The 14,054-nt window shown below is 44.5% G+C and overlaps 1 protein-coding gene across 1 annotated transcript in view; it reads right to left on the bottom strand.

Moving 5' to 3' along the window:
- The window catches only part of LOC136631391 (carcinoembryonic antigen-related cell adhesion molecule 8-like), a 124,716-nt gene that overhangs the window by 69,122 nt on the left and 41,540 nt on the right, over positions 1-14,054 (bottom strand). The window contains exons 3-5 of the mRNA XM_066605670.1: positions 10,850-11,113; positions 6,982-7,239; positions 1,712-1,835 (exon numbers count right to left, since the gene is read on the bottom strand). Of these exons, the coding sequence (XP_066461767.1) occupies positions 1,712-1,835; positions 6,982-7,239; positions 10,850-11,113 (646 nt within the window). The remainder of the gene's footprint in view (positions 1-1,711; positions 1,836-6,981; positions 7,240-10,849; positions 11,114-14,054) is intronic.

Below are 14,054 nucleotides of genomic sequence, written 5' to 3'. Positions count from 1 at the left end.
ATAGCTCAGCTTTCATTTGTTATTCTGCTGAGGTAAAATGAAAGCTGCACCATGATTGGTTGCTATATATTATACTGCTGAGGTAACATGAAAGCTGTGCTGTGATTGGTTGTTATATATTATACTGCTGAGGTAAAATGAAAGCTGTGCTGTGATTGGTTGTTATATATTATGTTGCTGAGGTAAAATGAAAGCTGTGATGTAATTGGTTGTTATATATTATACTGCTGAGGTAACATGAAAGCTGCGCTGTGATTGGTTGCTATATATTATACTGCTGCGGTAACGTGAAAGCTCTGCTGTGATTGGTTGCTATTTCTTATACTGCTCAGGTAACATGAAAGCTGCGCTGTGATTGGTTGCTATATATTATACTGCTGAGTTAAAATAAAAGCTGCGTTATGATTGGTTGCTATATATTATATTGCTGAGGTAAAATGAAAGCTGCGCTATGATTGGTTGCTATGGACAGCAGTTTTCACTCCTTGGTTACTCCATGTATTCCTGTCTGGGGACATAGCATTTCCTGAAACACAAATTCTCAGCGCTCAGTATGGCTCTTCTAGTGGGAATTACTTGTTGAAAACAACAAGGAATACTAAATCAGGAACGTAGAATCCATTGACATACTCAAATATATAGTAGATTACATACACAGCACCTCCATGCTGCAGACCTGCTCCCTTTAGGCCAGATTCACACTGCGTATTTGCATGCACGCAGGAATAGAATCCATTGATTTCAACGCATTACTTCTCATTTCCTACATTTTGCGCCTGCGAAATAAAATGCAGCATGCTCCATCTTCCTCATGGTGCGTGCAAATGGGGGCGCACAATGTGGATGGGATGTGTAATTTGCTGCACAATTCAGCTGGAAAAAAACATATCTGGAACTCATTAGGCTAAACAGCCATTTAAATCGGGAATGGTTGTGTTCTGTATGCAAAAACTACAAAAAAATACACCAATATTTGTGTAAAAAAGACTTGCTGATAGCTCAAATAAATTGCGCTGAGTTGCACGCAAAAGCGCATAGGCCCGTGTGATGCCGTCCTTAGGGCTTAAACAGACAAACGTGTTCGTGTCTCATTATGCCTAACGGAACAAAACAAAACCATTGATTTCAATAGTGTTATTTCGTACTAGCGGGATTCTCCCCCACTAATAGTACAGCGAGAAAAGATAGAACTTGTCCTATCTTTCCCACATGTAGTATTAACTGAGTGTGAGAAAGAGCGTACAGGACCTATCTTCACGCTGTTTTTTCAAACTCCTGCCTATGGCGCTCAGTTTGAAAAAGTCCAAAAAAGGGAAAAGAAAACCGTGTTAATGAGCAACTACGTTCCATAGTGGTGAGTGAGCGCATACGGATGCCTGAAACCACCCTCAAATGACGGGATCTTCCAAAGATAGCTTTAGGAGCAGTTCTCCATCAGGATAGAGGATGCAGGTAAGTCGTTCGTGCACTACTGTATTTCACTCACGCACAAAATAGATGTGTAAAAAAATATTGCGTTCGCTGCATGGATACGCATATGCTGAGATTTTTTACGTGCACCAGAGGTCTGCGTAAGAATATACCAATGTAATTCAGTAGGTCCAAGTGATGCTTGTATTCAGTCAATAAGAAAATACGGACTGAATACGGACAGAAAGCACACCTACGTGAACGGGCCTTAAACGTATTGTGCTGCATGCTATCTACTTACCTTTTGCGTCGTTTGTGCATGATGAACAGATAAATTGTGGCTGCGATAAGAATCAATAATAGCACAATGGCCACTATAATTCCAATTATCTTTGGCGAGCTTCCATTATCTTGTGATATTATATCTGCAAAAGTATTGGGAGGTATTAAAATCAAATAACAAACTTCAAATTAACAAAACAAAATGTAAGATATGTATATAGTCGGGTAACACTGCGTTCCCACATATCTATCGTGTGCTCTTTATCTTCTATCTACAATGCAGGGAGAAATAGAGTATATGCTACATAACAGACACAGCCAGTACACACAGCGGCACCTGAAGGTAGCAGCTGGATCAGAAGCTATGGGCTCCTATTAGAGATGTGGACGATTTATCTCACAAGCCAGTATACAGAGGGGGAGATCTTCATGCTCATTATAAACCTATTAGAGATTTCGAGTTTCAAAAAATAGTTTTTTTTATTGTATAATAAAATGTTCTCCAACTTTCTAATATTTCATATATCAATTTCTCACACTTTTTAAGATCTTTGCTTGTAGTTATTGAATGAGAGCTTTTTTGTTTACTTCAATGAGTTTTCACATAGGCGGAATTTTTCACATTCGGCACCGCAGACCGTGGTAAATTCTGCACCAAATTCCGCACAGCTCTTTGTTATGGATCGCTCTTAGAATTTTTCGCTATGCTCTTGAATTCTCTCTGGGATTTCCATCACAGGTGCCAAAAAGAGAACTGTGATGGAACTTCCTTGAATGGAAACGAACGGAACCATTCACTATTATTAGTGAAACTAACACCACTTTGGTGCGTTTGAAAAAAGGTTCTGTTCATTTCCGTTATATTTGGAGCATAGAATAGCGTAGTTGATTGGTCAAATTGTTTTGTTCTTTTCCATTTCCAACAGAATGCTGTTTTCAGCACCTTTGACGGGACCCCCAGACAAAATCCCACAGTGTATTGAAAAACACAGTGGGGACAGCGCTTTAGGCTGGCTTCCTGGGAGTATACCATAAGCGCATTTATGTACTCGTAATACAGATGAGTGTCTCAGCGAGGCTGAGCTCTACTGACCTGAGCTCACAGGATACTCATTTGTATTATGGGCAAATAACTTTGCCTGTAAACCGCTTGTGTGATACTGACCTTATGAAAGGCCTTTCAGCTGTAACATCTTTATATTAGCTGGAAAATGTTCACCAGTTGGAAGTAAACAGTGAAAGGTCTTATTCAATGACTGATATTAACCCTTTGCAATCCAATTTTGGATTCAGGGTTTACTAGGGGGTTCTCTCTTTCTGCTATTATACAATGGCATCATCTGCTGGCTAGAGCCAGTACTGCAGTATGGGACATGCTGGAGAGGCCCCCGACAACAGAGCAGCCAGTAATATACAGTAAAAATACCCTGACGGACATCTTCTAACATTGGAGCTGTACAGCCTTCAATCAGAATGTCTTTAGACGTCAGACAGTGGATAGGAAAGAGTTAAAGGTCCTTAAAATCTTGAGGAATTTATACACAGCATACATTCAAAAATTGCAAAACTTTTTATTATTCTATGAATAAGCTTTGTTTGATAAAAATGAAATTTTACTTCAAAAGGAGTTTTCCTAGGCTTAAACATAGAAGGCTTTTTCAAAGAGGAGCTGTGGTGCTATAATCTGAATGGACTGAGCTACAGTACCAGGAACAACTGTCAATATGGATGCACTGCTGTGCCTACAATAGCTCTGGTCACCGCTCACGATACAGACAGGAAGTCTCTAGATGGTGCCTGATATAGTATATAATGTGTCCGCACTCCAAGAGTGGAATGAATGTATTAAAAGTCAAAGATTAAAATAGTAATTAAAAGTGGATTCCCTTGGTGTAGAGGACCCATCTATAGGATAGTCCCCCAAACCAGAGGTTGAGGAATGCCTCCAAAATATGTACGGTACTGGTGTATCTTGACGCCACCAGTAAGTACTGGTGGAGTCAAGATTGACAGGTGGGTGATGCCCCCTGTATGAGATTGGCTGCAGAGTGGGATGGGCTGCAGGTCCTGGCAGCCCACTAAGAAAGGATTTCTGGCCCAGCTGCAAGGTCCTTCACTGCCAGCCAGCCAGAAGGCGTTCTTGCAAATAGATACCGCGGCCCCTGCTGCAGGCAGGTAGCCCTAGCACTACAGTGCACACGTACAAGTACTTTGAAGCATTTATTTTCTTCATGGAATGGGTTGTAAAAGACATGTCTGGTATTGACTCAGTTATCCACTAGTTGGATGATTTTTTTATGCATAGATCCAGCTAAATCATCTATTTGTGCAAGTCTGCTGGGGACAGTACAGTGGGTAGCACAGCGCTTCGGGGTCCTGTTAGCCCCCGCCAAGACGGAAGAACCATCAGTGTATCTTAATTTTCTGGGGATTGCAATAGACACAGAGGCGATGGAATGCAGACTGTCAGCGAACAAATTGTTGAATTTACAGTGACAGTTGCAAAGGACTCACCAGGCTAACAAGATTACACTACAAGAGCTGCAGTCGTTATTGGGGAAGCTCAATTTTGCTTGTTGGATAATGCCTATGGGAAGAGTTTTTTGTAGGAGGCTGGTGTCCGCCACATCAAGGGTAAAATCGCCTCACCATTTCATTCAGCTAGAGAAAGATCTGGATCGCTATAACGAAAAGTCGGTAATGATTCATGAGGCGATTGCGAATTTTGATTGGTGAATGTTTATGGATGCGACAGGTAGCTCATGGTTCAGAGCTTACTTTCAAGGCCGATGGTGCTTCGGACCGTGGCCGGGGGATTGGAAGGAGAAGAGGTTGCTTGCGAATTTATTGTTGTTGGAGCGTTTTTCCATTATTGTAGCAGTAGAACTTTGGGGCGACCATTTTCACAACAAGAAAGTTAGGTTTCACTGCAAGAACTTGGGGGTGGCTCAAGTAATAACTTGATGGCATCCTTCCCCCCAATGGTCAGCCTAATTTAGAACCACTTGGTTTTGGAAGCTTTGTCATTAAATATGTGGATGGTGGCAATTCATATCCTGGGGTGAAAAAGTCAATTGCAGGCTCTCTTTCTTGGTTTCAGTGGGAGCGTTTCTGGATACAAACTTCAGCAGAGGAGGAGGAAGGGAGGGCTTGCCCTCCACAACTTTGGAGAGTGGTCAGAGAGCAGGAAATCAAGTAATCAATACATCAGTAGCTCTGGGTACATTGCCAGGATGCAGGGTAACGGGGTAAAGGGGATGGGGTAGCAAGGGTCAGGTGCATTCTAACAGGGGGTACCTCAGGTGGTTGGTTGGAGACGGGGTAACGAGATTTGGGTTCAACCTGACAGGGGCGCCTTGGGTGGTTGGTAGTGAGGGGAAGAAAGAAAGAAACCTGGTTGCTCATGGTGGTGCCGGGGAGAAAGAAAATACATAATGTACTGGAAGTCTATTGTTGTCTTTTTTTGCACATCATTGTCTGGCCTTGGTGTGGATCATAGGTCATTCATTTGTCTATTGGGGCGCAAAAAGAGCAGAGGTCTGCTCGAATGGAAGGCTGCAAAACACAGCTAGGATAAGGTAAATAAGGGTACTAGGTATGTCTTGGAGCAGGGTTTTGCCAGAATTTCAGAATTTGGTGAGGTTGAACAGGGCTCCAGATGTCTTGGTGCTGCATGTGGGTGGAAACAATCTGGGTAGGAGGCCATTTCGGGACTAATCAAGGGACATTCGATACAATATTCTATACCTGTTAACGTCACATCCGGGTTTGATAGTGGTGTGGTCGGAGATGGTACCCCGTAAGACCTGGTGTAACGCGAAGTCAGTAAGACGTTTGAACAGGACCCAGGCGAAGTTAAACTGGTTTGTGGGTCGTAACGGTGGGGTAGCAGTGAGGTACTTTGCGCTTCAGACGGGTCAAGGAAACTTTTGGAAGGAGGACAGAGTGCATATAAATAAGATGGGCATTGACCTGTGGGCTTTGATGATCCAGGAGGGTATTGAGAGAGCCTTGGTTTTGGGGGTGCAGCACACGCTTGAGGTGTGAAGCCATGCTCGCTGTGGCGGAAGGGGGGGAAGGTTCAGATTACACCCCTTCGGAATGGTTTAATGGTTAGGGTGGGTCTGTCGCCACTTGGCTCTGGCAGAGCGGAGCCCTTGCAGAGATGGGTGTTTGTCTAGTCCTTGAAGGATTAGTGGGATTTTAGAGTCGGAAGGTAGGAAGGCTGGAGGCAATTGGTGAGTCAGTTAGATTGCAATGGGAAACAAAAATGGGAGCCATTTGGAAGAAGAAGATAGGAGAGTAAGCAGCAGGAAGAACTCAGAAGTTTCACCCGCCCACCCTTGGGCAGATTGCTGGGGTGGTGGGAAAGATGGGTAGACTACAGCAGAGGACGACTCTATTATACCTGGGTCATGAAACTGTATAACATCACATAATCACACTCAGCCAATAAGCAGCTCTGAATGATCATGTAACTGTGACTGAGATGTCTGGTCCTGTTTGTGACATGATCCTTTTTAGCACTTGCTGACAGACTAAGTTGAAAAAACCATATATGAAGCACACAGTACTGGCTAACACCTTTAAGAGGAAATCTATCCAAAACTGAGCTTCTGACATCTCAAACATATGTTTTAGCAGATAACATCAATGTAATTAATACTACAAGCTAACAGAATGGTGGTTTGCACAGAGCACTGTGTCACAAGATTTCATGGACGTGGTGTCAAAGATGTGTTTGGGTTCACTATACTTCTTTGAATTCAGCAGAGATGAAGGCGTACATACATTTCCATGGTACAGTATGGTAAAACACAAATTTCGAGTGACATTTTTTTCCCCTTTAAAAGCGAAACAGTCACATCCCTAAAGAACCATAAACTCAGTTATGGTGCTATTAAGAAACGTGACAGGGAGCCGGGTGATGTATTATTTTATACTCATCTGCTCCTGTGATCCAGCACTGTCACCCGGTGAAGTTCCCTCACTGCGCGACAATCTGACTCTTTTCACAGTCCTGTGCGCACGCTCTTACACAGACTTGTATGGGAAAGCATGCACATGGGACTCTGAAAAGAGTCAGATTTTCATGCCGGGCGCCGACTTCAGAGGGGGACACCGCTGGATTGCGGGTATAAAAGATCCATCACTCGTCTGCTTGTCACATCCCCTAACAGCACTATAACTTATTTTACGATGCTGTAGGGAGGTGACCAGTTCACTTTAAACATGCAATAACATTCTATTAAAAAGCACACAAATAAAAGTACACAAAAATATAATTACCTGCAGAGACATTCACATATACAGAGACAGTAGCGTTGCGGAGGGTCACTGTGTTCTTCACCACACACGTATACAGTCCTTGATTCTCAGTTGTAGCATTACTAATACTATATTTGTATATTTTTTGCTCTAAGACTTTTCCATTGAATCCCCATTGGTATTCAGGATCTGGTTCGGAATCAGCAGAACATGTTAATGTGATGGGAGAACCAAGACCAACTAATAATTCACCTTGTATCCGTGCCTTATCTGGACCGTCTGCAAAACAAACAGGAGATAAGTGCAGTAAGTAACATTGCCCATAGACATAATAATAATCTTTATTTGTAAAGCACAAACTTGGGCCTCCTGCAGACAGGCGGAAATTTCCGCCCGTGCCCACAGCCATAGGATTGCATTATATAATGCAATCCTATGCACACAGTCGAGATTTGTCAGCGTAAAAACACGCACGGAAAACAAATCACGGCATGTTCTATTTCTGTGCAGGTCTCGCAGAGGCCCGCACAGAAACGTCACTAGTGACGCGCCAGCTCCGCTCTGCGCATGCGCCGGCTGGGAGGCAGAGCAAGACGCCAGGAGCGGGTGAGCGCCAGGTCACTGCAGGGGCACGGGTCGGATCCCGCTGCAAGAATTCTTGCAGCGGGATCTGACCGAGCCGTCTGCAGGCGGCCTTATTCCCCAGCGCTTTCACAGCATGAGGGAAACACAAACAAGACAATTACATGTCGTATACACTTATTTGGAATGGTTCAGAAGGTTCAGGGGCAGGAGAGGAGGCACGGGGGGGGGGGGGGGAACAAAATAGTACTAAAGATACATATGGTATTTAATTATTAGGAAACAGAATGGGGGAGTGATAAAAAGGTAAAGATGTAAACAATAGGCAAAGTGGAAGTTGTGGGGAGCCATAGGGAGGGGCAGAGGGCATGTTGTCGGGAGTGGGCAATTGGATCAGGAGATTTGGTATGCCTCACTAAAGAGGTGCGTTTTAAGCCATGTCTCAAGTTCCTTGCATCGGGGATTGTCCGGATGTTTTGGGTAGTGCGTTCCAGAGTACTGATGCTGCTCTAGAGGAAGTCCTGGAGGCGAGCATGTGAGGATCGAATTAGAGGGGTGTTTAATCTCAATGTGTTGGCTAATAAGAGTGTGCGGGCTGGGTGATGAAAAGACAGAAGGGAGGAGATGTATGGTGGTGTGGCACCATGGAAAGCTTTGTGGGTGAGGGTGATGAGTTTGAATTTAGTTCTGTAGTGGATGGGTAGCTAGTGCAGCAAATGGCATAGTGCAGAGTTGTGTGAGAAGCGGCTGATTAGGAAAATTAGCTGACGTATTTAGTATAAATTGGAGAGAAGAGAGTCTGGTGTGGGGAAAGCCAATGAGTAGCGAGTTACAGTAATAAAGTCGGGAATGACTATGGGTGACAAGTGTCTTTAGAGTGTCTGTGGTGAGAAATGGCTGGATGTTAGCAATATTTCTGAGATGAAGGTGGCATGTTCGGGCCAGGGATTGGATATGGGGGGTAAAGAAGAGGTCAGAATCCAGTGTGACCCCCAAGGCAGCAGGCATGCTGTTTGGGGGTTATTATGATGCCAGATACTGGAATGGAGATGTTGGGGGTCAGTTATAAGGCGGAAATACGAGAAGGTCAGTTTTAGAGAGGTTAAATTTGAGAAAAAGGGAGGAGATCAGATTAGAGATAGCGGACAGACTGTCGGTGATAATTTGAAGGAATAGTTCAGGGATGTTGTGGGAAGTGATGTATAACTGGGTGTCATCAGCATAGAGATGGTATTGGCCGAATTTGTGGATGGTTTATCCAATTGGGGCTTTGTAGATAGAGAAAAGGAGGGGACCGAGGACCAAGCCTGGGGGACCCCAACAGCGAGAGGAAGTGGAGCGGAGGTAGAGCCAGTGAAGGAGACGCTGGATGAGCGGTCAGAGAGATAGGAAGAGAACCAGGACAGAGCAGTGACCTTTAGGCTAATAGAGCGTAGCATAGCAAGGAGGAGGTTATGCTCAACAGGGTCAAATGCAGCAGAGAGGTCAAGGAGGATTATTAGGGAGTAGTCGCCCCTTGACTTCGCCGTCATCAGTTAGTTTGACACTTTTGCGAGGGCTTTTTCGGTCGAGTATATGGGGCGGAAGCTGGACTGGAGGGGGTCGAGGAGAAAGTTATCAGACAAAAAGCATGTGAGGCGGGAATAAACCAGGTGTTTTAGTTGTTTTGAGATGAAGGGGAGGTTTGAGATGGGTCAGTAATCGGCAGCTTTGGTCGGGTGAGGGGTTATTTTTTTTAGCAGAGTGGTTGAATGAGGAGGGAAATATGCCAGAGGTGAGGGACAGGTTTTAGGTGGTGGTGAGGCGGGTAATGACAGCCAGGGAAAGGGACCGGAGGAGGTGTGTGGGAAGGGGGTCACTAGCGCAGGTGATGGGGCAAGCAGCGGAAAGCAGTCTGGAGAATTCTTCCTCGTTGTTGTTCTAGTATAGATAGTGAGTGATGGATTCAGTGCTGAAGAGACCAGGATCGGGACTAGCCATGTAGTTTTCAGAGACTTCTTTTTGGATGTTTTCAGTTTTTTTCTCTGAAATGGGTGGCTAGCTCTCCAGCAACGAGATCCGCCTGTTTTGTGAGGCTGAGGAGGGAGTGGAATGTATCAAAAAGTCATTTGGGGTTGTGGGATAGTCAGGAGACCAGGGAAGTGAAGTAAGTTTATTTGGCATTGTGGAGGGCGAGATTGTAGGTCTTGAGCATAAATTTGAAGTGGATGTAGTCTGCGGACTGCTTTGATTTTCTCCATAGCCGTTCAGCACACCCAGAGCCCCGCCGGATAAAGCATGTTTGGGGTGTGAGCGAAGGTTGCTATGGTCTGCGGTGGATGGCTCGGGTCACAGGGGGTTGCAGCTTCATCCAAGGCATGTCTGAGGGTGGTTGTATTGTCTGGCAGCCAGATTTGGGCATGAGAGGAGAGGGGTGGGGAACAGGGAGGACTGTAAGGTCTCAGTGAACTGTTTGGTGTGGGCAGTCTGGAGGTTCCTAGGGGTCCAATAGATGGGATAGTCTGGGGAGATAATAGGGTGCCTGATGGAGAAGGAGAGGAGGTTGGGATCCGAGAGTGGGAGGGGGAAGTTTGTAAAGTGGGAGGTAGAGCAAAGGTGGAGAAAAATTAGGTCGAGAGTGTTGCCGTCTCTGTGAGTAGGGGAGTCTGAGAGTTGTGATAGACTGAGGGAGAAAGGTGAGCAATAAGAGCTGGGAGGCAGATGAGGAAGCAGGGTCATTAGTGGGGATGTTAAAGTCACTGAGGATGAGGGTTGGGTTTTCACAGGATAGTAAGTGGTGGGGGAGCCAAGCGGCAAAATGATCGAGGAACAGACTGTGGGACCCAGGGGTTGGTAGATGACAGCGACAGTGGGCTGAAGAGTCATAGGGTGTGGACTTCGAACAATGGGAAGGTAAGTGAGAGAACTGAGGGAATGACCTTCAAGTAATACTGCCCATAGACATCAGAATTCATAGCCAAAAGTAATGATTCCAATGGTATTTTCTACAGTAACTTCTCAGATACCGAACAATGACAGATATTCTGAAAATGTTATCTGTTGCTTTATAGCTTTTTCACTCATTACTCTGAGGTTTATGGCATCAGATCTGTCAGTATAATAGAACTTTCTCCACTTTCTTTCCTGCCTCTAGTGGTGGAATATGATTTTAATCTACCATCTAATGATGTTTGTAATGTTTCGGGCAGCTCCAGTCATTAGATCATCATGATATCTGATGTCAGGGTCAGTAAGAATATCAGCAAAGACATATATTGGAGATGCAGTTTATGATATTCAAAGCAGTACAACTATTTTGGTTACTCACAGGCCACAGATACTCTATAGGGATCACTGGACTCCTTACTGACAAGGTTCTCAGCTTCACACCGGTATTCTCCTGAGTCTCCTCGTTTAACGATGATGGTGAGAGTCTTGTTATCTCCAGATAACTTAGCTTCGGAGGAGATGCCAGCGCTACGCCTGATCCACCTTATAGTCGTAGCTTTTGAGGTGTCACAAGTTAGGGTGACGGTGTCATTTTCCTTGGGTTGGGTGGTGGAACCTGTGATTTTAGGTTTAGTGACCGGCTCTGTGAATTAATGAACAAAGAGAACAATTGTTATATATAATATTCCATGTTTAAATCAAAAGTAGAATTTTAAGTAAAAAATAAAATCTAATGTGTCTTAGAATAACTCTTTAGTTCCATATAAGAGAATTCTCAGTTAAAAGATTGTACCAAAATTAACTTTCAGCACGTATCAATATGATTGGTGATAAAATTCTGACCGGTGAGAGACTCACTGCTGAGACATCCACCGATCCCGAGAACAGGGTCCCATATACCCCCTTTTTTCTCTTTGTGGGCTTACTGCACTCCCGCAGTGAGGAAGGGGATTAAATAGAGCCACGCTCATGCATTTGCGCTGCTGCTCCACTTATTTTCAATGGCACTGCCAGAGATAACTTGGTATAAGTGCTGCTGCTTCTCCATTCAGTCTGACGTCACTGCAGGTGAGAGAAATGACCCCTCTAGTGACAAGAAGTGGGGGACACAAGTTCCTAATTTTCAGGATTGTGAAGGTCTCAGCGGTGAGACCCCCAGTAATCACACTCTTATAAGCTATCCTATAGATAAGTGAAAAAAGTTAATTCTGGTATAACCCCTTTACTACCATTCCCAAGAAGGAATCATCCTATGCAGTCAGTTCTTTCTATGCCAATGTATGATTAAATTTAGTTCCCATTGAAACTAATCATCTGCATAATGAATAATTATATGGTGCTGTTATTTGATAAGACGTGTCACATATATGGACTGCATCTTAGAAGACATATTTAGATCCACCATCAGTTCTTCGGTTCCAGTAATAGACTGGGAGAAAGATGCTGTAATAGGCCCTATTTACTATGGTCTTGTTCACACGAGCGTTGTTTTGCACTCATGTATGTATGTGCAAAAAAGCGTGTGAACGAAGCTGCGTGCTCATTGCTTTCAGAGGGCTGCTGTTGGTGCTGCTGCCGGCGGCCCCATTCAAAGCAATAGGAGCTGGCAACCCGTGCAGGGATTTTTGGGGAGGGGCTTTAAATATATGCCCTTCCCTGAAAATCATCCCTAGCTTGTGTAAAAAAAAAAAATAAAAAAAATAAAAAAAATAAAAAAAAAAATATATATATATATATATATATATATATATATATATATATATATACTCACCTCTCTCTCCAGGGCTCTATGGGAGCCTATGACAGCTGCTGGAGAAGGGAGGTGCGAGGGAGTTTAGCAGCGTGCTTGCAATGGCAAGGGGTCGGACGGGGAGGTGCTAAGCTCCACCCTCTCTCATTGCTGGCTGCGACAAGGGGCGGAGAGAGGGTGGGAGCTTAAGCACACTAGCTCCTGCTCCATCCTGCCTCCTCCCCTTGCAGAGAGATAGCAAGGGGGAGGGAAGGGGGAGATAGGAGCGTGTATGCCAAGGCATTGCGGCCTTAGCGTATATGCACCGGGCTAGGGCCATCTGAACAGGCACACAAACGTTAGATTTGTGCGCCCATTCACGCTTTTTTACGTTGCCAGCGGGCAAACGTAAGAAAGCAGATGCCCGTGTGAATCCAGACTAAGGGTGGCTTCACACGAGCATATGTATGTGCGTACAGTTATGCGCACAAAAACACACTCCTACTAGAAACATTGGTTCCCTATGGTGTGCTCACATGTCTGTGTTTTACAGGCATGCAAACGCATGTAACTGCAAAACATAGGACATGCATGCACCATAGGTCCGTGGTGCGCGTCAACAGTGATCAGTGCCAAAAGGACTCCCCGCGGGCAGTAAAGACTCCCCTGACACAGTTGTCATAGGTGTGATAGCTGTTGCAGAGGATCGTGATGTTTTCCCATTGCTTTCAATAGGACCAGCACTTCTGCAGTCCCATTGAAAGCAATGGGTTGGTGACAAGCCCTACAAAAAATAAGCATGTTGCCTCTGTTTGTTGCAGGGGTTTTTTTACGCTTTTTGCTGGGCAGGTTAAAAGGTGTGTTAAATTTGGTGTGCGAGTCGTTACGGATACAACAATACCAAATATGTGGGATTTTAATTTAAAAAATCTTTTTTATACTAATAAGGGAAAAAGCACAAAAAAAGTTTTTTGTTTAACATTTTTTTATTTTGACACTTTTTATCTTTTTTTTAAACTATTGGTGCCCCTGTGGGGAACTTGCACCATAGCACTTATGATTGCTATAGTAAGGCATTGCCAATGTAGGACACCTGTATCTGATGTCCTGTTGAACATGCTGCGTTCTGTTTTCTGCGAGTGGATTAAGTAATTCCAACCCGCTAATGTGAGCGGAATTGTGTAACCCAATGCGATCTGTGTATTACCGTGGATCAGACGCATGCGGGATCTGTAATTCCTATCCGGTCATGGGAGATTGGCCTAAGGTAGATCGCTATCTTTTTATCATGTGACCGGGGACCACTCACTGCTCTAGGCTCTTGGCGACCGTTGGAGCAAGGAGGTTTTAAGTTTCCCAGGCTCCCCGCCTCCTGTGCATGTGTCCTGCATTTTGCCGGTGGTCACATGCGCAGAATTTCGGGAAGGTCCACGGAGGAGGAACACGTTGGGGTTCAAATACGGAAGCCTTGGTAAAAAGTTTCATCTCCTCTCACCGATCACATCGAGGAGGGGAGATTAAACTCCATCTTTTTAAAAAATTTTACGTGATCGCCATTATCCATTTGAAAACAGCGAACATGTGACCAGGAACCGCTCAACGTGGCCGCCCATGAAAGCTCCAGGCTCTCGGCTAAGTTTTGTAGCCAAAAGCAGGGAAATTTTAAATTACCAAAGCAATCCACTGCTTTTGCACATGTGTCTGCCGATTTGTCGACGGGCCTTAGCTACATAATTTGATCCACTCTCACGGATATGATCCGTGAGGGGAGATGAAACGTAAGCTTTTTGTTTAAACTTTTTTTCCACTGTATTGCGATCGACGCCGTTGGATAGCGCCAATCACATTGTCGGGA

This window comes from Eleutherodactylus coqui, chromosome 6 (genome assembly GCF_035609145.1).
Source record: "Eleutherodactylus coqui strain aEleCoq1 chromosome 6, aEleCoq1.hap1, whole genome shotgun sequence".
Classification (NCBI taxonomy): Eukaryota; Metazoa; Chordata; class Amphibia; order Anura; family Eleutherodactylidae; genus Eleutherodactylus; species Eleutherodactylus coqui.
The sequence above is the reverse complement of the archived record's forward strand: the minus strand, read 5'-3'. Positions and strand labels throughout refer to the sequence as shown.